Source organism: Pelecanus crispus, chromosome 10 (genome assembly GCF_030463565.1).
Source record: "Pelecanus crispus isolate bPelCri1 chromosome 10, bPelCri1.pri, whole genome shotgun sequence".
NCBI classification, from domain to species: domain Eukaryota; kingdom Metazoa; phylum Chordata; class Aves; order Pelecaniformes; family Pelecanidae; genus Pelecanus; species Pelecanus crispus.
In genome coordinates, this window is record NC_134652.1 from 28,355,642 (window position 1) to 28,381,541 (window position 25,900).

A 25,900-nucleotide genomic window follows, 5' to 3' on the forward strand; every position below is an offset into this window, starting at 1 on the left:
ATCTGAGTAAAATTTATACTACTGTCACCTGGGCTGCGTTCCTCTGTTATGACAGTGTGGTATAGGGCAATGTCAAAAGGCATGTTAGAGTTAGGATATGTTACGTCCACTACCTTCCTTACACTTACAAGGCCAGTTAACTTGTCAAAGAAAACTGCACTGTGCTGATGGATTCACGATGATGTTCTCTGTTACTCACTTAATGTTTGTTTAGTCATTTGTTTTGTTGTCTGCATACCTGTAATTTCTGAGACTCACCTTTTTACCATCTTAAAACCAGAGATTTGATATGCTTCCAAGGTCTCTCTCTTGAATGAATTGCTGAGGATAATCATTAGCAGTTACAAGGTTTGCCCAGGCTAGTTTCTGTGAGGCACTCTAAGGTAAATTTCAGCAGGGTCTGCTGACTTGAATATATTAAACTTACCAAATGTCTTGCAGTTAGTTCTTTGTGTTTTCTGGCTCATATTCCTATGACGCATTTGTCATCTTGTTTCTGAGAAATCTCAGTGTTTATTTAAAAGGCCAGGAGGTCCCTAGCATACAGGTTCACTGGAGGAAAGCCTTCCAAGTACCGAGTGAGAAATTTCTGACTGTAGTTGTAGGCAACCTGAAACAGGGTCTTTGGAGGATATATGATCTGCTCTCTTTGACTTTCATTTTGAAATAAAAGTAAGTCTTTAGCTGTCACAATTAAAAGAAAAATTTCAAATACAGTTAATGAGAAAATTCATAAGCCTATGAAGAAACTGGAAATAAAAAGTGAACCACACTAATGTGTTGACCAAGAGGATTGCTGAGGAGTGGTGTACAAAAGCCAAGGGCCAGGGGAGAAGGGCCCAGAGAAAGCCCTCTGGAGCACGGTTAGACCAGTTTGTTTTACAGAGCCTTTTTCTGCATTTAGCGGAGTGCATAGAAGAAATATTTAGGTGGAAAATGGCTCTTGGCAAAATGAAAATTTTATTAGAAATGTCTGTTTTCTATTAAGTAGCTGAGGGTTTTGTTTTTGTTCTTTTGAGAGGAGGAAGGGGGTTTTGTGCAGTTTGTCAGTGGAAGCACTTTCAAATTTAGGGTTTTTTTTGTTTTGGTTTGGTTTTTTGGGGTTGGGTTTTTTAGCTAAAATGAATTAGCAATTTGTTTTCCCTCACATTGCTCATGAAAAACTTGAGCAATAAGTAACAGTTTGACTGGCTGACTTCTCTAGCCTGGCAAGTTCCACCTTCTCGTGCTTAGTCTTCTGCCTGCAGTGCTTGCCAAGGTATAGCGTCACCCGCTCCGAGGTAGGCTTTAGCAGGACGATGCCATGGCCATCAGGGTGCACTCAGCATTCGGGCTGCGCACCCTGCTATCTGGAAGCTCTGCTTTTGGCTGCGGTGAGGTACAGGGCGGTGCTTTCTCTGGTGGAGGAAATTCAGAAGAGGAAACTGATGTCAAATGAGAGTGTAACCAGCTAGGCCTCAGCCTGTTGCTAGGGCTCGGACTGACCCAGGCTTTGCAATGTATTCAGTGAGGCTATTGCAATCATAGATGGGCTTTCTTGGGCTTAGGGTTTTACGATTCTCTGTATTTCCTGAGTTACCTCGTAGAATTTCTTCCGTAATTAGCAAGGTGTTAGTTGAGAGTAGTGATTTGGCCTCTGGCCAGTAGGGTCTCAGTATTTGTAGCTTCACATTTTAAAATGAACCAAGCTTATAAGTAGACAACGTGTTTCTTAAGTTACTGTGTGCTCACTGATGATCAGGTGGATCTGCCTTCATTCTTGCCCAGTTTCAAAATAAACAGTTCAATGATAATGTGCTTTTTCCAAACAGAAAATGGGAAGCCCTTTCTCCTTTATTTCACAGACCTGAGTAGCGCTCTGAAATGTGTTCCCCTGTGATGGTATAATAGATGATGCCTAAAGGAGTTTAAATAAGGTTTACACATTAATGAGACATTGCCCTCAGGAGCCTTTAACAAGATGGGTTTTTTTAAAGGAGCTTTCTGTCTACTTTCTACTGATCCCTTCCCTAACATCTGCCTGTCAGTGGCTGAACTGTGGTGATGCTGGAAGTAGGAAAGGGGAACAGATTTCCGAGTGTGTAAGTTTCTTCCAGATCCCATAGCAGCCCACCAGTCTTCGCTCCTATTGCTAACTTAGCATGAAATATGAGGTATCTTGTTGTTCTGCTGCTGTTCTTTTGCCTGTGGTTTTTTTTTATTTTATCTCATTTTTGCAAGTGTGGACCCAGAGTCTTAGCCAGGATATTAACAACAATCAGACATTTAAGTGTAAAGGATTAAAGGATGATCTGTCAAGTTGGAAATGTCTTTTTGATTTATCAAAACTAACTGCATTCTTTCTCACAAATTATTTTTTCTTTCCTATCTAAAACTTACAATTGTAATTGTAAAGAGAAACAGGAGATAAAACGGTAGGTGTGTTCTAGGGTTGTGTATTACTGTACTGGCTATCCCAAATTCTCATTTCATTTCCCTGAAGGTCTCTACTGCTCATTTTGAGATTGGGAGGGTTAAAAAAAAAAAAAAAATTAAGGAGGGGACACTCCCACCTGATAAATTCATGTGAATGTGTAATTTCTAAATTAATAGGAACAACAGAAACAACAAAAATCTACCCAGAAACTTCATCCATGCTAATTTTTCTTAAGAAAGAAATTTGGTTCTTAATAATTAATTTGGAAAAGTAGATATAGGAAAAAGTTCCAAATAATAAGGTTCATGTAATAGTGTTGAGTAGGTAGGGCAGTATAGTGCATTTATTTACCATTGTAGGTTATCGCATAGGTTCTTCACCCTGTTCTATACTGTTGCTTTTTGGGGGGAACCAGTCCTGAACACAGATAATTGCAATGTCATTAATTTAGAAAGAAGCTTTCGGATAGAGATAGGGGTGGGAAAAGGATATTTTCTTGCATTGTAAGCTATTTGGGATAGGGACTTTCTTTTGCTTCACACAAGGAAATGGTGTTCTCTTTCTTGTGGAGTTCCTTGACCATTGTTTCAGTGCAAAGCAGTAATGGCAGTGTTAAGAATAATCTGTTTTATCTATGCCTCTGAGTCTGAAGTCATCTATGTGCCACTAGAAGGCAATATAAAAGCTCTGCTGTGTCTAACTTCAGCATAGTTTGCCAGGATGACCGCAGTATTGTGTTTCTACTGTGCAGATTTTCATGAGGATACATTCTTGGCTAATAGCTGAGTTGCTGGCCTGGAGAAATAGTTCACTGGTTTTCATCCTTAACCCCAGTCTTTGATTTGCCTGGTTTTGCTAGGCCTTCTAGATCAGCTCCCATTTCCAAGAGAAATCTTAAAAAAAAAAAACCCAACAACAAAACTTCTTTCCCTATTTAATGTGTTTGGCAAATACTTCTTGCACAGGTCTATTCTAAAACTGTAGTAGAAGTGCTTCCCAATACGGTATTGTTGAAGTGCAGCGACTGTGACCCTGATCACAGCACAGGAGAACGCTGCCCGTCGGTGTGGAGGAGGGCACTTTAACCTAAAGGACCTGGGCACTGCTCTTGAGAACGGGGCCCGGAACTGCTTGTGACACAGAGATAGAGGCTTAGGGACTTCTCATCCTGAAGTCTCAAGTACAGTAAGATGTATTCTGTACAATCTTTGCGTACATTTCTCTTGTATTATTTCTTCTGGAAAAGCTTTGTCTCTCCAACTTTCATGGATCCAGTAGGCCTTTCTTATGGCGAGCGGTCAAATAACCGGATCACCAGAAGACTGCTGTGTTCAGTTTGCCGTGCTTGCGCTGGAAGCTACTGGAGAGCAATGCCTCACACCATATTTGTATTGTGGCTATCACGGCAGATTCAGTTGCCTGACATTAGTGCTGATAAGCAGGTAAATGTAACTTTGCAAAGAGCTCAAGTAACCCCTAATGAAGCTTTCTCTCTTTCCCTTTGCAGGTGGTTAGTCGAGTGGCAGCTCAGCAAGGATTTGACTTGGATCTTGGATACAGGCTACTGGCAGTATGTGCAGCCAACAGGGACAAATTCACTCCAAAATCAGCTGGTAGGAAAAGGCTTTTTTTGGTGTATTACTGATTCTTGGATGGTCATATTCTGAATAAATGCTACCTGTGACTGTCTTGCATTTTTCAAAAAACAAAGCCAAAACCAAACGTGTTGGTGGTGATAGTGCCGCTGCTTTTAGCATTTCAATGGTGTGCTGTTCTGAGGATACATGACTTTGGAAATTTGTATTTTCCCCAGCTAGTGCTGTTCATTGCCCTGTTTGATCTTATAGATGAAATGTTACTTCCAGAAGCACTGATATTCAGTAATTTCATGGTGGGAATGAACACAGTCAGGCCCCTCTATCTTGGTAAACCATTGATTTTCTGTCATGTGTCAACCTCCAAGTCTTTCATGTTCATTCTGCAGTCCCTGATATATCTGTTGCCAAACTTTTATTCCTTTACTGCATATGTCTGTACAAAGAAGTACCATGGTTTCTCGTACATCTAGTCATTAGCTTCAGAATTTCGAGCCAAGAGTAGGTGGCAATGCTATTGGTATAGTATTAAGTAGCCATTTTTCCAGTATTTTATGGCAATAATCTGTTATAGGGCTCTGATCGAGTAACAATATTTGATCATGATGTATTGCCATTGCTTCTCTGTATAGTAGAAGTAGAAAATGCACTTCAGGGTCTTTCTGCTTCTCACATGTTTGATTTAACTGGAGCATTTAATTCTGGTTCTCCTTTTCTTAGCTGATGCATGTCAACATAATGTGCACTGGCTTGGAAAACAGGCAGATAACTGTTCCATTCCAGACTGAGCATGATAACTTTTCTGCTTAGTACTAAACTGGTATGCAGTCCCTGTTTTACAACATCAGAAAAGGTTACCTTCTTCCAAAACAGTAATTTGTAGTCAGCTGATTGGGTATTAACATTTCTTTTCATCTTCCTTTTCAGTTTTTATCAGCCCCAAACTTCTTTGCTCATGGCTACCTTTTGTCCTAAGTGCTCTAAGCAGTTCCTCGTGCAAAAGTGGCTTTCACATTAAGGCTGGACTTTAGTGATTTATCTTTTGTATGGGAAGGGATCATTAATTTTACTAAATGTCAAATAAACTGTCTGATTTTTTTCATCCGGGAAGACTGTGTGGAAGATAAAACATTCAGTTGACCAGGCACGATCTCCCTTTTTTCCTGAGTTTCTAGTAAGTTTCTCCAATAGTTAGTTAGCACACCTCCTCTTCTTAATTTTTTTTTTTAAACTTGTCAAATGAGGATTTCCAGCTATGAGTGCATTGTGAGACATTAAAACTTTATTTTCTTTGAAAATGTAGCTATTAAAAGTAGTCATATGCCCTCTCTTGACAATTCTTCCTGAGGTGTGTCTCTATCAGTGTGTTAGTGAAGGCGAGATGGTGAGTCTTTGGATCTTTTCATGTTGTAGTCCTTTTCCTTTAGGGCTTGGGTGAGGGGATAGTCTTCAAAACTGCTGGTTAGTCATCATGTCCTAGAAAAGCCCAGTGTCAATGTTTGATTTCTACCAGTAATTACTTTTTGGGAATATAATGCTTTTTTTTCCAACTCATTACCCTAACAATCTGTACAGATTTAAGCCTTTCCATTGTTAATTGATACAATACTGGGAAAGCTGGTAATGAAATAATTTGCTCTTTTCTCAGTGTATTCTAAAAACCTTCTCAGTCCTTTGCCTTGCTTTCTATTTCCCAGTTGCATATACAAGTAATTTATTTCCAATGATCTTAAATACTTGGTTTCACAACTACTTTAGTTTTACCATGTATACAGTTGCTTCACATTCAGGGATTTCATCATGCCCATCCACATTGTGTTTTTTTAGTGCTCTTGTTGTGAGTATTTGATACAGACATTTTGTGGCACACCATAACATATTTTGTGAAATGTCACATATAGCCCCTACTCTAAGGGTGTCACATCCACATACGATCTGCAAGAGGTGCATCATTGAATGGGCAACTTGAAAGACTGACAGGCTGGGATTACAGATGTGAGGTTGTTTCAGACCATCCTGACTTTTTTGAAAGGGTTAATTTCCACATCTGAGTGCATTAACATTTTCTGATTTCTAAAGCAACAGTGGCTCTGCTCCCTAATTCAATTTTGTAAAAATGATGAGATAGTCCTTTGCTTTTTTTGTAAACAGTGTGCATCATTGAAAGCTGCCTTTCAAGATTTGCTTAAGTTGTTGTCAAGGATGCTTGCATGTTGTTTTGAGTAACTCATGCTTTTTTCTGTTACATCTATTGAAAGACACCTTCAACGCTTCTTCCGGTCACTTTCCTGCGGAAGTCCCCTGATGTAGATACCAAATGGCATTATTTTTAATGAATAAGCATTTGTTTTTTTCCCTTCCTCCAGGCTTAATGGGAATTTACAATGGCTTGAATTCATTCCTCCAAGCATTAATTTAATGCTGCCAAAGGCATTGCTCTGGAAACATTTTTAATCCATATTGTTTAGTGCCTGACACTCTGAAATGTAAGGAGAAAAAACACTTTTCTAATTAAACCCCATTTGAGTAGGCGAACGCTGGAGAAAATATTTGCACGAAATCCTTTCAAGGGCCATCCACTATTAGTACCTCTTTACAGCTGAGGACAGGGCTTGTTGACTGACGTCCTGCAGGCCGGGACACCTGGAGCGGCCTGGCAGTGGTGGCTGGCAGGCTTTGCAGCTCTGCTGTGTGGAGCAGGTGGACCACCCCAGCCTGATGTCCCTCAGGTCTGCTGGCTTGCAGAGGCAGCTGGACCACTGCAATGGTAGTCCTGCTCCTGTTCTCTGGTGATTCGCAGCCTGAGCGTTCTCAGGGACCTGTCCTGGCAGAAGAGCTTTTGCTGGTACGGCTTGTTTTCTGTTTGGCTCCCTGAGCTGGCTCTCTGCAGGGCCCCAGGAGAGTGAGGGACCCCATGGCAGTGCCCGAGGGTCTTGGTTATCCCTGATGGAAGAGGGCTGGAGCCTGAGGCTAGAGGGCAGAGCAGCCAGCTGCCAAACTGGCTCAGCTTTGTGGGAAACCCACAGCCCTGACTCATGCAGTTGGCCCTGCGCTGTTTCATCCCAGTTGGTTTAAACCGTTCTGGTGGTAGCTCCCTGCTGAGCTGAAGAGGCTGAGGAGTGATTACAGGCGCTGCAGATGGCAGATCAGAGTACAGGCAAGCATGGGGGGAAGCAGGGAGAGATGAGAGGCTGGAGCCAGGTGGGACAGCAGCCTTCTCAGGTGGCACAGCCGCAGCCCTGGGGGAAGGTAGGGAGCAGGCCAAGAGCTGTCAGCTTCTTAGCATTTCCCACCCCGGACCGGATCGTTGGGTTCGGTGTTTGATGTCCTGCTTTTTTGTCTTGTTTTACTTGGCCATTGAGATAGTCAGCAATTAGCTAATACAAATTGTTTTGGAGAATGCCTTGAGGGAGAGACCTGTGTGGCATGAAAAGTATTAAAAAGTTGTCATGTGTGCTTTTGGATAGTAATGATGATTTAATGACTGTGCCTTTTGTCTCTGCCTTTTGTCTTTGCTTTCTGGTGTTTGTACCTGAAATAATAACTGTGCCTCCTTTTATTCTTCTAGCCCATGCTGGTGCATCTGGGCTGCTGCCTCAGCAGGAGGTCAAGTACAGCGTTTCCCACCCTGAAGACAAATGACAAAGCCTTTAAAAATATATGTGTCTCTTGGTGACAGCTGCTCCCCAAACCTTCTGCGGCAAATTCCTTTGCCTTGCTGTGACACCTGTAGGGAATGGCCCAGCAGGTTGGCTGCCTGCTCATTTGCTTTCAAACTGCGGCAACCTCGGTCGCTCTTAGTATGTGAGTGCATGGGTGTTTGCGTATTCCAGTTTTAATTCCTTAAGCCTGAAGACGACCTTCTTTCTGAATAGTGCTTGCTTGGACCTTTTCTGAGCATGATCTCTGCTGCTTTTGTCCTTCCTATAGAAGATTTTAAGTGATTTGGTAGCTTTATTTTCAGGTCTGCTATTCAAGTAAAACAGAGCTCACCGATCAGAGTGTTTATTTTAAAAAAAAAAAAAAAAAAAAGAGGGGGAATAATTTTCTGTTCTGAATTAAAAAAAAAAAAAACAAAAAAAAAAAACCCAAAAAAAACCCCCAACTTTATTGAGCTACTGAACTTCATTACTCTTGTAGCTACTTTTGCTTTTGTCAGGAGGCCAAGCTGAGGCCAGACAAGGGGACGACAGGATGAGATCATACAGGGAGCTTTGTCAGAAAAGGACAGTGTTCAGTATCTCTGTAAAGAGAGAGGGAGGGAGGAAGGAGCCCGAGGGCAGAACTGTGCAGAAAAGGTACTTTAGCAATCACTGAGAAGCTACAGCAAACAAATGCTGTGATAGCTTGCATGGGCAGCTAAGTGTTAGATGTTTGATAGCAGAGATAGCAACCCCTTTCTGATATTGCTTTTTTTCAGTCCCTTAGGCTCTGCCTGATGTGCTTTTGATTTTACTTTTCAAGAGCAGTGTTACTTAATAATCTTAATTTTATATGAAGCATAAACTAAAACTTTATGGTATTTGAGGATTTTACATTATGTTTTGTTTATTTCTTTACCTTTAATTATTGTAATATAACTGTAAAATAAAAGGGCTGTTCTTAGTGGATCTGATACCAAAGCTGTGAATAAATTGAAGCCCAGGTGAACAAAGGTATTTGCAGTGAGAGTACTGGCAAATGGTGGTGTTCAAATATCACTGGACAAGATACTGAGACCTAAGGTATGTCCTGATGAGGGTATATCACCCAACATGTTTTACTGCCTTGTTTCAAAGCAGTAGTATAGATTGGGCAAAGTGTATTTTGGCATATTATCAAATCAAACTTACAGAAATGAGAAGAAAGGACAGAAGAAAAGAGGCTGCAATATGAATGAGGAAAAGGTAGAAAGTAAGGATAACCTCTAGATTATGGGGGACCATACGGCTAGATGAACACGTTGCCTAAGTTTCCAGTAATAAGGCTCACATTATCTGTGGAGGCAAAGCAAAGCGAGGCAGCTAAAAGGATTACAAGTATAGAATGGAAGTTACTAAAGCCAAGGCTGATGGCATCCCTCCAGCTTGAAGGGACTGAATGATTGACATGCCTGCATTTGAAAAGAAATAGCATATGAATTGTCAGTCTCATGCCTCACACCAAAGATTTTCAGCAAATCAGTCAAGTCAAAATGGTCTCATATGACTGGAGAAGAAATACAAATGCTGTACCTGTACTTAGGAAAGTGGCTGATAAGAAGAATGAGTAGGCAGCTTTATGAGAGCAGAGTAGAAGAACTTGGCTTGGGTTGTTCATGAAATGAAAGCTGAGCAGAGTTATGAAATATATGTAAATACTAATAAATAAACAACTTAGAACCAGAAGAGCTATGAAGCTACAGGATGGTGTTGGCACAAAAACATGTAGGCATAAGTTGAATAAATTACTGAAATAGGGGGGAAAATTCTGAACTATTAGGGCAGTTGCATTTGGAATAGGTTTTCAGTTAGAATGGGAGAAGGAATGGGTTAGCAGAGGGAAGGAAAATAGAAAATCAAACTACCTTTTTAAAGATAAAACTCAATAAACATATGAAACTGACTGTGTAATGTGGTTCTTGATGTAGTTGGAAGCTGGCTAAGAACCTTTTATCTGTGTATTCCTAAATTCTTGCTGAATTTCCATGCAGCTGTCTGATCCAGTGGTACATAGAGTTAGTGTCCTAAAACTGTCCACTTGACACTCTTCATTAAAATAAAGGCATCATTTTCTTGTAGCCATTACTTTCTGAAACGGCTTTTGATGCAGAAGACTGGCTACATTTCAGGTGATCTCTAGGTTCCTTTCCCAGCTCTTAGCACAGATTCTCACTGTGTGCCCTTGGCCTCTTTGTTCTCTGTTTTATAGTTTTATATCTTTGAAGCAAGGATTACAATGCACCTTCCAGCACACTTTTATATGTCTGGTTTAATTAAATTCAATATTATGCAGGACAGAAACTACCTCTTCCCCTGTAGGTATGCATCCAGTGCAGCAGAGCCATGGTTTCAGCTGGGACGCTTATGCTTTGTTATCATATGGATAAAATAATTCTGTTCTGGAACATATATCGGCAAGATATACCTTTGTTGCAACTATGGCTCTCTTTCCTAAAGATTTATAGTATGGATACTACAAATAAATGAGTAATTTATTCTTAATTCATTCAGATTATGGGGTTAGTTTCGTAAGTTTCTGCTAATGAAGTCGGCACCTCCTGTTGACCAAAGGGAAGCACAGTCAGTACTGCTGCGTAGTGGCACGCAGCATTCATTTATGGCTGTGGCCTATGACAGCCCCATTTACATTGCCTACAGAAAAGGGGATCACAAGGAAGGCACAGCGGACTTTGCCCATTTGTCTTGCCCATGAGTTTAACGAGAACAAAACTCTAAAAGACCTGCAGTTTGGAAAATTACGTCCTGTATCTTGAGCCTCTGTCAGGTTGGCTTGGCATGTGGCAGACTTGTCAGGAGTCAGTTCTCCAGCATCTCGAGATGGAACATCTGAAGAGCCTGCAGAATGAAGGATGCTCTTCCCCACTGGGCCTTACTTATCCAAGCTGTTCCTGTTCCCTTCCTCTGAGATGTCCACTGCTGATACGTTTGGTCTGCCTTCTAAGAAGAAACGCAGTCGTACTTGTGTCAGACTTTCATTATCCTTGGCTTGGCAATCCCTCTTTGTCTTTAATGTGAGTTTTACAGCCTCATGACATACCTGTGTAGATAGGTATTATTTTTCTGAAATGGAAATTTACTTCCTTTTTGGCATGCACTGCTCTGCTGTGCACATGAGCTCCTGTGTTTATAAAGGAGGTCGCATGGCTGAGCTACTGCTTCTTTATTCTGTCTAGCCAAAATATCAGGTGGTTTATCTGGCCTGTACTTTTTGACATTTGACAGGTCTGTGTTACCATGGTACCAATTCTGACTTTGAGAGATGTAGCAGTAAAACTCTGTTGTGAGGCTGGAACATTTTTGCACTAATGCCTTTACTGTAGCACTTAGGAAAATTGCAGAGACTCAACTATAGCAACAAGCTAGCTCTGCTGTTTTCTTAGTCTGTGCCCGAATGCTCACTTTGCTGTGGATTTGAAGTGTGTAGTGAATTAGCTCATCATGCAATTCCTGGGCGGTATCTTTTCCTAGTGTGCGCAACACACTTTCTCTTGGACTGGAACTGGCATTCTCCAGAGAAGATTTCTGTTGATTTCTGTCACTGTTTTCTGTCTTCTGCTTCAGGGAGCCCATATGTGCTGAGAGCAACTGAAAATTTGGTGATAGAGGCAGACTAGAGCTTGGTCTCGGTGTGAATTTTGGTGTTTTATTTTCTGTTGTTGTGTTGAATAACATATCTGTCCCTCTGAATGTGAGGTAAGTCACGAATGGAAAGTAAGAAGGGAGGCAGCTGTGAAAACATGCATATATTCATGGGAGAGAAGAAAGCAAACTCTTCAGAATGGCATTTGCCCTTTACAAGTTATCTTTTTTCAGCTTACAGCATGCAGTCCTGAACGTGTTCCCTTTTGAGCTGCAGTGCATCCAAATGTACCTCACTGCCAGTGCTCTTTTATCAGCCTGTGTGTCTTGGAGGCATTCAAAGAAGTTCATGAGGAGTCCAGCTATGAGAACAGTAACATAGCAACTTCCACGGGAATTGGTAGGTTTTTTGCTGCTGGAGGGCTGAATGACCGAAAGCATGAGCTGTGCAAACAGATCAGATCATCAAGCTCCAGGACAGCAAGTTCAGTTCTTAAATACCATTGAGATTCCACTGGTCGAAATTTCAGATCCGTTCCTAATTCCTGCAGGCTGGTCTGCAGCATGTAGTCAGCCTGTTAAGAAAAGTTCTTGCTCCAAATACTCTAGAGACGACACTCTGTGAAACACACTGCTTAATAGACAAGATGTTATATGTAGTATTTTTCTTTAAAGAGAGTGATTTCCATACTGAGAAGTCTTAATGAATAAGCGTTTTAATTTCATCTTTTTTAATGCTCATGTTCAAATACACCTGTTAAAGTACGCCAATAACAAGGTATTTACATAAGTGCTATGTGATAAAATACATTCATTTAAATACCAGTTAAAGAATAATCAAAGAATCATAAGGATTCATCATTGTAGATTGTTCTAATTTGTATGAGTCTTTGTGCCTCTTCATGAGAGGGTATTCAAGGAGAAAGACCACAAAAAAAACAGAAAATGGATTTGAAGAGAGCTATTAGTAATATATTCCCAAAACAAATGCAGTATTGTTCTTTATAATGTGTGCTATTTTTCTGAGAAACTCAGTTAGTATGTTCATGTTTGATAAGGCTTCTGGATTGTTTCCATTTTATGGATTCTTTTTGTCTCAATTTACTTCAGTTTCAATAACAAGTGTAAAGAAAACCATCAAATTGGCTTTCCTTTACAGGTTTTCTGGATGCTGAGGTAAATACTCCCTTTTTATTTTTTGAGTCTGATTAAAACTGCAAGGATACTTGTGTCACATTGTGAACTTTTGTTAATATCCTAATAAATCCATACTTTCCTTATTTGTTCCTGACACATCCGTGTATGCTAAATCATTCTTTGTAGCAGTTATCAGTAACACCCGACTTGAGGAATAAATGGAAGAAATAAGATTTCACTCAAAAAAAAAAAAAAAAAGTAATGAAGTTTAGTAGCTTAACAATAATAAAACCCAAAAGGTGTGGATATGAAACTAGAAACTTAAGTTGGTTTGAATCTTATTTCTGTGCCTTAAACCAAGCTTTTATGAAAGTCTGGATGTGAAGTCCAAGAAACAAGTCTGTGATAGTGAATGTGTCTCTGCTCCTGTAAGATGTCTCCATAGACATAGTTGTTGTTGGGGCCGGGGCCCATAGATAGGATTTCCTAATTTGCTGGAAGGAAAAAATTATCAAACGTTAAGATGCCTAGATATTGTGCCATCCTAAGCAAATCTCTTTGACTCTTTAACCTTCTGTATAGTAGGTGTCTCTTGTACCTACGCTTTCTTTGTTGTTGTGAATATGTATTTCTTCCATGCACTGTTACAAAAAACTTGTGTTTCTTTGTGTTTTCTATGAACTGAGTATCTGCTTGACCTCAGAGGGTCACTCTCGGCAAAACTTGTAGTAGCAGCATTTCATACAGAAACTTAGCTTCTATGAAATATGTGATCAAACTAACGGCTAAATGCAACCCCCTTCAATATATTCCTTATTTCTTTGAGAAATGCCTGCATTTAGAGTGTGCTGGGGTTACTAATTTTAGTGGACAGAACAAGTTACAGATTTTTAAATCGTGCCTGCCTGTGTTGTTGTTCCCGAAGCCCCGTTTAGGGCTCTGTAAATTCAAACCTGCAGCCACAGACACCAAACCCTAGTTTCAGGTTCACAGACTGGTTTATAATGTACATCTTCCAGAGTAAGGTCTCCCAGGAAACACAAATTTAAACATTTTTTAAGGCAAATATTACTGACTTGGCTTTGCACTCAATAATAGAAGGCTGAACAGGGGCTACTCCTGAGGAGATAAATTGAACACTGAGCATCTGCATGCAAAGCAGGGTGTTTGTTTCATGTGTGATAGTCTCCCCTGTGATTGTCTGGTCAGACCCAAATGACATTAATCTTGCTCACTCTGGAAGATACTGTCTTTCCATCATAGAAAAAACAAATGAAATCAGTTAGTGTATTTACTACAGAAGCAATTTCAATTAAGGCAAGGAACCAGAGAGACCTCTAGGTTCTCAGTGTGAAAAATGACTCACTGCTGGCCTAAAATGAGATTGGGAGATGTAAATTGTTGGAAATTTATAATGGCTGCTGTCTCCCACTGGGAATGTTGGAGTGGTTCTAGTGGTTCTTGAAAAGCCAGATACCATTGCAAGAAGTAAGGGGGTTTTGCTTTAGAGGTCTTCTAGTATTACAGCCAAATGCATTTGTTTCAAACAATTAACAGTAACTACAGTAACTGTGACTTGACCAAAGGAGAATCAACGAGGCATTGGAGTTGTGTCACTGTTGTGCTGTCTTGAGATCAAAAGCAAAGACTTCAGGTAGATTTCCTCCCTTCTCTGTTGTGTTATGATATCTGGCATGCTTTACAGGACAATAAATTGTTTTTAAATTGTGATTTAAAATTTAACTCAATTTAGCTATATATACACCCGGTACCTAGGATGAGCATCATTGTGAGCTGGAAAAGGGCTAGACTGACATTGTGGTCTAGCAGCTGTCAGAATGGAAGAATGAAAAAATGTTCTTCCAAAAGAGAGAGCTTCTTTTTTCTTCTTTCAGTGTGTGAAAAATTTACTGGGTAATGACAGAGTCTTTGGTTGGAGCAAATTCTGTGTTCATTTGATTCTTTGCAGCCAAATATGGCTCCCAACTTGCAGTGATAGAGATGGAAGGCAGAAGCTCCTCAGCCAAGGCGGTGGCAGTACTGTATGATAGCTGCCACTCAAGGAGTTCCTGCCTCTGCACGGCTCTCAGTTTTATCGAAACAATTGTGTGAAGCTGCGTGCTTGGTGTGGGATCTGGGCAATGATCCGCCTTTTAGAGAGTCTTGATAGGTGGGTGGAAAGAAGTGTTGTGTTGCCTGTTTGTTTTGTGTAAGCGGGATCAGCCCCCACGCAGAATCATTCAGTGCCTCTAAAAGGACAGAAAGCTGTGGTGAGAAACAACAATAATGTTTGAGAGCAAAGTCCTTCAGCCTTTGACACAAAGCTGGTGGATCACCAAACCTCTGCTGGAGACTCGATAGGATCCTTTGGTTATTGATTATAATATGACTCTGGCACGCACCAAAATTCAAACTTAGTTCAAACTGAGTGAATTTATTGCTAATATGAGAACCCAAACCTTGAGTCAGGGCAAAGACGACAGCTCAGCAGAGTTCAGCAGCCAGTCTTCCTGTAGAGTCCTTGCTAGGAGCTAGGCTTCAAACAGACCTGAGTCCTTATGAAGGACAGCAGAGTGGTTTTCAGCATCCCTTTAGAACGGCTACGTATGCAGAGGCATTTCAACATTTTTCTTTTTTTCTTGGATTGTAATGTGTGGAGTAGCAAACATTGAAGGTGATGTTAGAAAAACAGAGGGGAAATCCCGACTGCCGTGTCTGACTTGGCACAGTCCCCTTTGGTTCAGTCAGCACTACAGACTGCCAGACTTCCACAGTTGAAAGTATGTTCTGTGTTCGTCATCTTTTCTTGATCTGGTAGAATTCACATCTTCGTGCATCGGTGACAAATGTATGCTTTCACTCAGAGAGAGTGGAAGAGCCAGAATCTTCAACTCTAGGAAGGGTTATGTTTATAAATCGAGGGAGGATGGGAAATACATTGGCCTCACATTTAATTAAATCTTAAACTTGTCAATCAGATAGTCCTAAATTCTGTAGGAGGGTGATGATGACCTCTAAGGATAGTCTTTAAAAAGCTAACACTGATACGTGGCTGACAGTCTCTGTGTGATGCAAATCATGCTAGAGGGGAATTTTGTAGAGAAGAAAATAAAACTAAACTGAGGATCTGGAAAGTATGTGAGCATATATGTGCATCTATTGTGAAGTAAATATATTTGGACTGTGGTTTGAAAACATTCTGGAAACTTGGAATAGTCAGATATTAATTATATATGTTGCCCCATGAAAGGAAACTGTTTATTCTGCAGGTGCCATTTAGTCTACAAAGGTGAAAAAAAAATCTCTAAAGGATCATTGTTCTATTGTTGTATTTATTTACATAGGTGATGTTTTTATCTGCCCTTCATCTCTCTGTCCAAAACTCTTTACTTAACATGAGGTCAATAAAGCTATAAAGGTTGCAGAGAGATTGAAAATATAAAATTATGCTTGAGAGGGCTCATGTATGCAGAAATAGCTGTCTTCTATAGCAATGTTGGAATTACTTTTTAAGGATCCATGTCTAGAAGCATGATTTGTTGGTGATGCCTATTCTGAACTCTAAGTCTCCCCTTCTCTGGAGAGAAAGCCTTGATGGCTGGCTGCACAGAATGGTGAGGAATTGTAGATTCGATGTTTGCAGTGTGCTCAGACCAAACATCATCTGTCCTGCACATTAAACAGTATCCGTTCTTCTGGCAGCTGTTTAAAGCAATAGAAGAGTAGAGATGACAGAGTTGAAATAGGTCTATTCCTTTTACTGATGCAGCAAAAAGATACAGAGCAAAGAAGGGAGAGGTCACAATATGGGAGCAGAGGAAAAGGACAGCCTATGTCTGCTCTGCCTGCAAAGCTGACAAGTTCTAAACAAATGAGTTAGTGTGGGAGAGCCTGAATCTTAGGCTAAAAATAGAAATTTTAGGATGGAAAATCTAGATGTGTCCAGGGAAACCCACTCATATGATAATGCAAAATCCAAAGTAATGGGAATGGGATAATGAAGTTTTGTGAGATCCGCAGGTAATAATGCGGTGGTTCTTACAGCATGCGCAGGTTAATAAGCAAATAATACCCCAGTAACTAAAATTACTAGCTAAATGAATTTTTTTCCTACATCTTCAACCCCAATATGTCAGCCTATCTTAAACTAAAGGGCTTTAAAAGAACTGTATTAGTTCTGTCACTTAAAGCATATTGCTTTAATAATCCAACTGGTATGTTCTTTTTCTGTTCTTGTGTCTCCAAATGCACTCATGAAGTAGATGGGTAGTTGATTTCTTTATATCATCAGTTTTCTCTTCAGTGTAGTTTGAGGCTGGACCTTTTTAAACTTTTTTCCAGTGTTCTTTTGAAAGCAGAACGTTAGTTATGTGCCAGCAGTTTTTGAGTAAATGAAGGACTAGCCATCTTGCTACATGCACACAGTTGTAAGTGGGGTTTCTGAAAAGTCATCACATCAGTGGGATTTCTGCTGAATGTTTTTCAAAGACCTGTTGGTATTTTAGCTTTGTGTTTACCACTACAGTTAATGCCAACTGCATAACAAACCCTTTGCTCTTCCAGTTGCTTGGTGCGGCTCAGGCACCCGACAGTCACTGCATTAGCAGCGCACCCAGGTGCAGTGTAGTCGTCCCACCACGAGTTGCAGCATCTTGGTACAGAGGATCAGGGAACCCTGCAGAGAGCTTTGTAGGTGAGGACTGTGATAGATGGCAGAGAGTCTTCAGAAGTAGTACTCTTTGGGGTTCCTCGTTTATTTTGAGTAACTTTTTCTGTAGTGTTTTCCATAATGAACTCACTTCTTGGTTTTCTGTTTTCCTCTTCGCCCTCCACTGCTGTATCCTTCCGAATCCACCTTTAATTGTAGCGTGCCTGCAGTTAATAATGGCTGTCATGTATTCCAGGTTTTAAAAGGCCATAAACACAGAAGAATGAGCTGAAGTATCTGAGTTAAAAGGCTTGTTCGAGATGCTATCTGTGTGCTGAATACAATTGCAAGGGCATGTTAAAAAACATCAGATTTTCCTCTAGAGGGGTTCAGCAGCATCCTGGCAGGAGTTGGGGCTTTGATCTTGCTCCTTTGCTCTGGTGTGTGTGCTATGGAGGCCCCTAGCTGGGGACTTGAACTGTTATTTTTGTTGTCTGGATGAGTGGTTTTCATGTTCTCAGCATTCTTCATGCAGTTGTTTGGGTTTTGGGGGGTATTTTTTGTTTTTTAATTTCATGCTTTATTATTTTGTATTTGTTTTTACATGGCTTTAAAATATCCTGGATATCAGGACGTAAAAGCCGTAATTCAAATGAACAAATAAGACATTTACGGCAGGCTTCTCCACAGTGCAAGAACTAACAACAATGAAAAAGGATTCTTATATAAAATTAATTGCTCTATGAAGTAGCTGCTTATAGTGTGTGGAGCACAACTTTTTGCTCTTTATTTACATAAATGGAAAAGGATTTTCTACCTTTTAAAAAAAATCTGACTTACAAAAAGAAAGAGTGGACCCCCCAATTTACAGTATGAGTGACACAACTCTCCCCTCTCATCATTCTTCAATCATGAAATTGTCATTGTTCAGGAAAGCACTTAGGTCTACGCTTATCTTTTGAGACATGCTTAGCCTCTTTTTGCATGTTGTGAGTGAAGATGAGTTGTTTAAGTGCATTCCTGAATCAGAACCTTAGCATTAATCCTTCAGTCACTGCAAAGAATAAATGAGGGGCAAAGACAAAGGGCCAAATTAAAATCAACGAGATTCTATTCAGATGGGCTCTGCTTCAGCAAGCACATATCTAATTATAAGCACACAAGTAGGCTCACTGACGTCAGAGTTAATTAAACTGCTTAAATTTAGGCACATGCTTAAATTCTTTGCTGAATCAGTATTTTTGAGCCAACGAATAATAGGACAGCATTGCTGGTCTAAAGCATGATTTTGTGGATGGGAAGGAGTTTAAACTCCCCCTGTCCTCCACCAGTAGTTCTGAGGTTTGCCTGCTGGTATTTTGAGTCACAATGGTGAAGGCAAGTGTCAATATGTTGAAGTTTCTTAGAGTGTTTGCTAACAATACCTCAAACATGACAGTTGGATCTCTGGTATTTTTAAGGCACCTTTTCTCCGTGCAGTATGCTATGCAGTATGGCAGGACTGTGCCCAACACCATAATCTTTTCAGCTTTGTTTTTCCTAATGCCACCCTTATGAAATGAATCCCTTTGTCTGGTCTCTGAAAGGCAAATTACTAACTCATTTTCATAACAAAACTAGAAATGAAGAAAGCATGTAGACAGAAGCGTGACATGAAGAGTGTCTGTCATACAGAAGAAGCTTTGATTCCTTTGGTTTCATGTGTTATTTTAATTTATGATGTCATAAATAAATAACCCAGTATTTGTTGGTCTTGAATCATTAAGGACCTAATAAGAATTTCCCCTGTAGGAATACAAAGGACAACATGATACTTCTTATACAGAAACACACATAGGGAATTTCAGCCATGTTTCGTAAATGAGCTGGGGCTGGTTGTGAGCTTTTAAGTATGCTCCCTGCCTCAATAACACAGTGAAGTTGCCCTGATGTACTAGCAAGGGATTAATCAGGAAGGTGCACTGCAAAAGATCAGATTTCTTCCACTTGGTAAAACTCACGCCATGGGGACTTAGAGGCTGCAAAGGAAGTTAATAAAGTTATCAACAGCAGTAAGTTCACAAAAGAAAAGCAGGTAAGAGAGCTAAATAAATCTAGACTTGTGTTTTAAAAGGTACTCAATGTTTTGTTCGTGTGTACGTTATCTGCTAATCACTCTTTCCTGGTGATTGACTGAGTCTAAAGCTTAAATTTAATCATCTTCCTTTAGATACCAGAAAATGGCATGTATTCATTTATGTATTCATATCTTTGTGTTTAAAAAAAAACCCCAAAACACAACCCTTCCCTCCTGATGACTTCTGCATCAGTTTCACCAATATTGACTGAAAGCTGTTGCTTTTGGAAAAGTGCTCCAACCTGTGTAGGCTGCCTTGACAGAGAATGGGTAACCTTGTAGTCAGTATTTGTCTGAATCATGTAATTTATTTCATGCCAGTTAGCAGCTGTATTCACAGTCTAGAGTAGCACGGTCTAACAGGTGGCTTGTAAGTCAAGTCAGAGCTTCAGTTTGACTTGGTTCCTTTTGCTAGGTAAGGTAAAGGAGGAGAGAGGGAGAAGCTGTTTGAACAGTGAATGAGAGACCATTCTCTAACGAGAGAGCTGGGCTACTGCCAGTGGCAAAGCATCACCTGTCCTCTGTTGAATATCTCCCACATCATCCTCCTCTCTCCTGTAGCAGCTCACCATCCTGCCACAGGTCAAAAGTATAACCTGTAGAGAGTCAGAGCAGCTACAGCAACTGCTGAAGTTGGATGCATGGAGTTAAGAGGAAGGAAGCAGCCCATCATGCAAGCAGCTCTCTCATGAATATGCTATAAATTGTCTTTTTTGCTGAACATCATCTCAGCCAGCAAAGTAGAAGAAAAACTCGGGCCTGAACGGTAGATTTTTTTTACCGTCTTTTTTGTGGAGTATTCCTTGACTGCATCCCATGTGTCTCCCTGAGATGATGATTTAATTTAAACTAGGATATTCCTTCACCAGTTTTCTTTCTGAGATTTGTTTTCAGTCATATCTCCATATTTTGCATACTAAAGAGGATTAAAGTGTCAAACTATATCAGAAACGCTCATTATGATAACAGAAGGATCAAGGTGGGGGGCACAGTCATTTTATACATAGAAGTTGTCTAAATTGATAACAGGTTACAGTAGAACCTGTAATAAAATCACCTAAGTGGGCAGATTTGGTTAGGATTAGAGCATGCTACCAGAGGTCTTGAGTTAGAACTGGGGCTTCACTAAAGACTTGTCTCTTTATTTCACAGCCAGCTCTCTGGATTTCCATTCTCCGTTACCTTTCAGAGGGATAGCCAGTGGCTGTTAGAGCCATCATGCCAATCTCTTGTTCGCATGAACAGTTTGAAATCTTTGTCTGGAAGCATCTCAAATATAAATATTTGAGATTGTGTAAAAACAGTCAATTGAAGAGTGAAAATGGTCATTTGCCGACCACTAGAGAGAGTTCTTTGAGGAGCAAATCCATTTCCCGGTCTTCATTCTTTTCCTTTTATCATCTTTCTTTTTCTGGGTTTGCTGTTAAGGGACAGTTAAGAACAAGGGGTACAATCTGTCTTTCATACTCCCGTGGCACAGAGCAAAAGCATGAGGCATCCTGTGAACCTTAATGAACAATGCAAGTCTCTTAAGTGCCTGTGCCAAACAACCATTCAAAGTGTACCTATACGCAGGGTCTGTGCGGTTTGAAGTACTCCCGCTATCGGTACATAACTTCCTCATTCAAAAGGCTAATCACACGTTCTTATTAGAGAAGCTAAAGTGGAGTATCTCCAGAAAGCATTGCTTTCTGACCTTTAAAGCTGTTACCTCCAGGGCAGAGTGAAGCAGGATATTTGCCTCACTATTGACTGTGACATTTCTGTCCTAAAAATAGATCACTACAATCCATTTCTGGTTCAGACCGGCACCCTCTGCGGGTATATAATATTCACTTGGGTCCTGATTTTAAGTAGCTGGATATGCCAGACAGAATGCTAAAGCCTCCAAATCGGGCCAATAAGGTGAAAAAAGAGGAAGGAAAGTACCTCACTGTCTTTTCATTTGCTGTAGTACAGAAAATGTTTCCTGTGGAAATCTTTAGCTTAATCTGAGTGTGCTGAGATCAGAGATGATTAATCCACTTAGTGGATCCTTCAGCAATGGAAAGTGGCTGCACAAATCTATGTAAACCAAGGGATCTTTTCTATCTCCTTGATTTACATAGTTAAGAGTTATTATGTTCTTAGCTACAAGCATATGGGTTTATTCTGCACCATAACAAATGTCGTAGCTTAATAGCACTTACTACCAGTATTTTAATCATATAAAATAGATATTTAGTCATACTACTTATATTCTTTGGATGTCTTTTATACTCTAGATGAACTGTTGATTAGATTTTTGGTTTTGCGCATGCTTTGTCTATATGCAAAAAATAAAGTATTTTTATGAATACATTATATTTCCTGCTAGTTTTGATGACTGTAAAAGGCACTAAATGTGAATTTACACTGGACTGGTTGAAAAATGTTAACGAAAATGAAAAATTTCTTAATGCATTTTATTTGTTTTCCAGCCAACACTGTTAAGAGTCATCCAAGGCTGTGCAAACAAATGTACCGATCCTGTTTAGCCAAATCCATGCTGACCTTCATGTAGTTGAGTTACTCCTTTGATATCGGTATTAAATGATAACATATAGGAGTCAGCGATCATGGGAATACCAAGAATTAATCTTTGCAGCAGAAAAAACTCTTTTTCAGTGGGATGTTCAGCTTGGGCAAGCTGACATGGTTAGGCAGAGATCAAGTTCCCTCACTAAATCTGTTTACCTGCCTACATCTTAGATCATAGGCTAAATCATTTGAGGTCCTGATAAGTCTTTCAGTGTTTTCAAGAAGACTTCATTGGCTTTTGATGTTGGGGAAGACATATTTCCCTTCAGTGCCCTGAGAAAGAACTGGCGTGCCATTTCAGCTTAGAGCAGCACCAAGAGCTGTGTCAGATCCCTTTAGAAGTGCTAAGAAGACACAGTGGGAAGTGGAAACCATGACAGTAGAGTTCCTTGGGGAAGATGAAGATGGTATTAGGGGAATAGTCATTCGTATAACTCAGGCAGGTAAACGCAAGCGCTCATGTTGATCCACCAGTCACCTGCGTGGAGGACAATTTTAGTTGAAGCTCTATTTGAATTAGCTGTGGGACTAACCTTTTCTGTTTGCTTGTTGTCTCGAAGCTGTTTGCTCTTCTTTTGGGGATGGAGAGAAAGGAGGAGAAATCACTGTGTTACAGAGAAGATATGGTCATCACTTCAAACCTACCTACTGCTTGTGCCCTACTGATCCTTTAGTACTACAAGAAAGTCATGGGAAGTCTGTAACTTTTCAGCTGAGGAAACACATTCTTCACGTTAATAAGCAATTTCCCACAACAAATAGCAATGGGAACTTATGGGTTCTTCCGTTGGAAAGAATGGTACTAATTGTTTTGCCATAATAAAGTGGCTAATAGGAGCTCCTTCCCCACATCCCCCTTTTTTCAGGTCAGTGTGGCACATTCCAATTTGTGTTTGCTTCAAGGCACTGGAGGAATCCCTCATGGAGGGGGAGGGTTGTTTATCACGCTCGAGCGCGCAAGCAGTAAGCCTTTTGCTTTCTTCAAATACCCCAGTTTCAGAGTAGCTGGGAGGATTCTGGATTTCCCCCCACGTGCTCCAAAAATGCAGCATTCTTTGTTTTTCCACCACAAATGAACTGAAACCCATAATCTCTGTACTGAGCAGAAGTGATTAAAATAGTGTGGAACAGATGGTTTAAAAGCTGCCAAAGATTGAATCTTTTGCTATTTTGTTTCTTGAAACAACTACATTAGTTCCTGAGTCAGCTTTGAGTGGGCCATCATAACCCATTGGAGACGAGAGCGCATGTATGTTTCCCTGTCTTTGGCTCCTCATTAATAACAATTAATTCATTTAAGGGTGTCTGGGTTTTTGTGGTGGTTTTGGTTTTGTTTTGGGATTTTTTTTTTACTTTTAAAAAAAACTGTATGTGCTACAAATTGAGGTGAAGCATCATTTTCATACAAGACAAAAGTGGAATTTTTCCACAGAGCTTTTAATGATATTTTTTTTCTTGGAAATTTTGCTACTTGTGTTTGGGTTTGTTCCCTGGGGGGGAAGACCATGTTCCAGTTATGGTACTTAGAGAATAAAGATACCACGGTACTTTTAAATGGTATGTGTGTTTGATGCTCAGGATGTGCGAATTTGGCAATCTATATATATTGATTTGTACAGAGAAGTTTCTAGACAATCTCATGGTCCAGAGACCTCTCATAAAGCTGTCAGCATCAGGCGTGCTCTCCCTGCTGTTCCAGAGGAACACGCCTTCTATAGAAGGCTTAAGACCAGGGGACTTGCAAACAGTATGGAGTCTTATCCTCCCCAACGCATGTTGTGAAACAGCATCTTCCTCTTTTGAGCTACCTTTTCTTTTTTTTTTTTTTTGGGGGGGGGGGGGGGGGGGGGGGGGGGAAGCCAAAGCATGTCAGCTATATAAGTATGATGGCAGAACACACCATACTGGCCTCTAGTCTTTCCCTTCTGCCATGGAGCCGCTCCAGCAGTTTTGTAGGTTTCAAATTCTAGCGAGTTCTTTTGATATTCCTAAATACCAATAGTTTACTAGTGCTGCTTACAGTGTATTTTATATAGCGGTTCTCTGCTTTCAGAGAATAGATCAAAAGGTTTGGCATCCCCTTGAGGAACGTTTTTAGAGACCAATTTTGTGGACTTATAAGTGACCAATAAATATTTCTCTAATTTTTGTGAAACCTTGTGATTTTCCTCTTGTTGTACAAACCTTGCATGAGCTGAGCCATTACCATTTTGTTGTCTTGACTCTAATTAAGTTTAAAGTTATCAAACAGTAGTCTTCCTAGCAAAGTAACATTTATTTTTACATATTTGATAATGCAAAAAATCCCGACTTTCACATTCAAGTTGGGAAATAGAGTGCTACCTGTGTATAGCACACTAATAAATGACTTCTGAAAAGGAGGGTAGCAAAACCAAGCTGCATTTGTATTTTTATTTAAACATGCTCTTAATTTTGTTAAGGTGTGCAGTTTTAAATTAGAATTTTAGAAATTTAGTAATTCTCTCATTTCTTGTAGATGATGGTCTGTTTAAGCAAAGCGGTTTTGAAAAATGCAGGTCTCACCGAATGATTACTGGAACCGAATCTCATGGCCATCTCCCCCTCACGTTCATGGGAACTGATCTGTTGGGCCGCCTTATTTTCTGTTTTCCTCTCCCACTGTAGCAGCTACCGAAGTAGACAAAGCTTAGCTGAATATTCTTGCTTATCTGGGCTCTTCTGTGAAGTAAAGAACCTGGCTTCTGAAAGTTGTAACTAGGAATAAGGAGGCACCCAGTTGCTCAAGTCTCGGGGTTACCACCAGCAATGCTGCTGCCAGTTAGAGACTTGGATTCTGGAGAGACCGTCCCCTGGCTCTTCTTGGTGGAAGACTTTTGCTGTGGTATATGCTGCAGGTGTATTCGCTAAATCTGAGTTATTGCAATACACCTGAGACCCACTAGAACCGAGGTCATGTTTCATCTTCTAAATATTTACTCTATTTTGCTTTGTTTCCCTAAGGGATTAAAGGCTTGATACTAAATTGGGTTTTATTCCCTGTTTTTTCCCTTCAGGGGATGCAGTGTCTCTTTTTGGTCAAACTTTGGTTACTCAGTTAATGGGCTTCGTATCTCCTAAAGTACCAGGGTTTTTTTCTAAGGCAGAGGAAGGCAAATGAGGGGAGAGGAAGGATTTTGAAGGTTCTCTATTGAAACTTCTGGTTTTGTTTATTTTTTTAATTCTCCTAAATACGCAGTCTAGGAAGTGACATAATTGCGTACCCTTTTAATTTCCTCAAGGCGCTGTGTGGTCTTCATCCAGCTTCTCAGATGTTGGCTACAGATGTTTAAAATCGCTTCCTCCCAATTAAACATCTGCTCTGAAGTGACAAAGTGTAAGACCACATATGTCTGAAAGGCCAAGGTATGCACAAACAGGTTTTGTTAGTAGATATAATGGAAACTTTTTCCTTTGCCTCGGCTTTTAATGCACAGACGGTGAGAAATTGCTCTGCTTATTGAACTCCATGGGGGAGATTGAGTGCCAGTTTTAAGTACACGTTTAAAAATGTGCTGCTGCTTGTTGATCTTCTGTGTAAATCTTTTGGATGTCTCCTATTCAAGGATGTCACTTGCTCTACTATCTAAGGGTTATTGGCTGGCCCACTTGGGATCTTTTTAGATCAAAAGTAGTGATGTGAGCTGATCTGGTCACTTTACTATTTAGTTGGAGGGAATATGAAAAAACTAATTTTTTTTAAAACTTGGTGCAGTATGGCTGTCGTACCAAATGAGGATTCACGTAGCCAGTCTCATCCTTTGATCGCTCAATGCCTAGTGGTCTTTGCCTGGAATGGCAGCAGAGTAGATGTATGCAAGAGGAAAACTGAATATGAATAAATGGTAATAACAGTACCATGTGTCCTGGTTTCGGCTGGGATAGAGTTAATTTTCTTCCTAGTAGCAGGCATAGTGCTGTGTTTTGGATTTAGTATGAGAAGAATGTTGATAACACCCTGGTGTTTTAGTTGTTGCTAAGTACTGCTTATGCTAGTCAAGGACTTTTCAGCTTCCCATGCTCTGCCAGGGGCACAAGAAAGTGGGAGGGGGCACAGCCAGAATAGTTGATCCAAACTGCCCAAAGGGCTATTCCATACCATATGGCGTCATGCTCGGTATAGAAACTGGG

The 25,900-nt window shown here is 40.3% G+C and overlaps 1 protein-coding gene across 1 annotated transcript in view; it reads left to right on the plus strand.

The window, feature by feature from the left end:
• Positions 1-25,900, plus strand: part of ZMIZ1 (zinc finger MIZ-type containing 1) — a 157,454-nt gene that overhangs the window by 27,170 nt on the left and 104,384 nt on the right. The window contains exon 3 of the mRNA XM_075717924.1: positions 3,924-4,029. Within this exon, the coding sequence (XP_075574039.1) occupies positions 3,924-4,029 (106 nt within the window). The remainder of the gene's footprint in view (positions 1-3,923; positions 4,030-25,900) is intronic.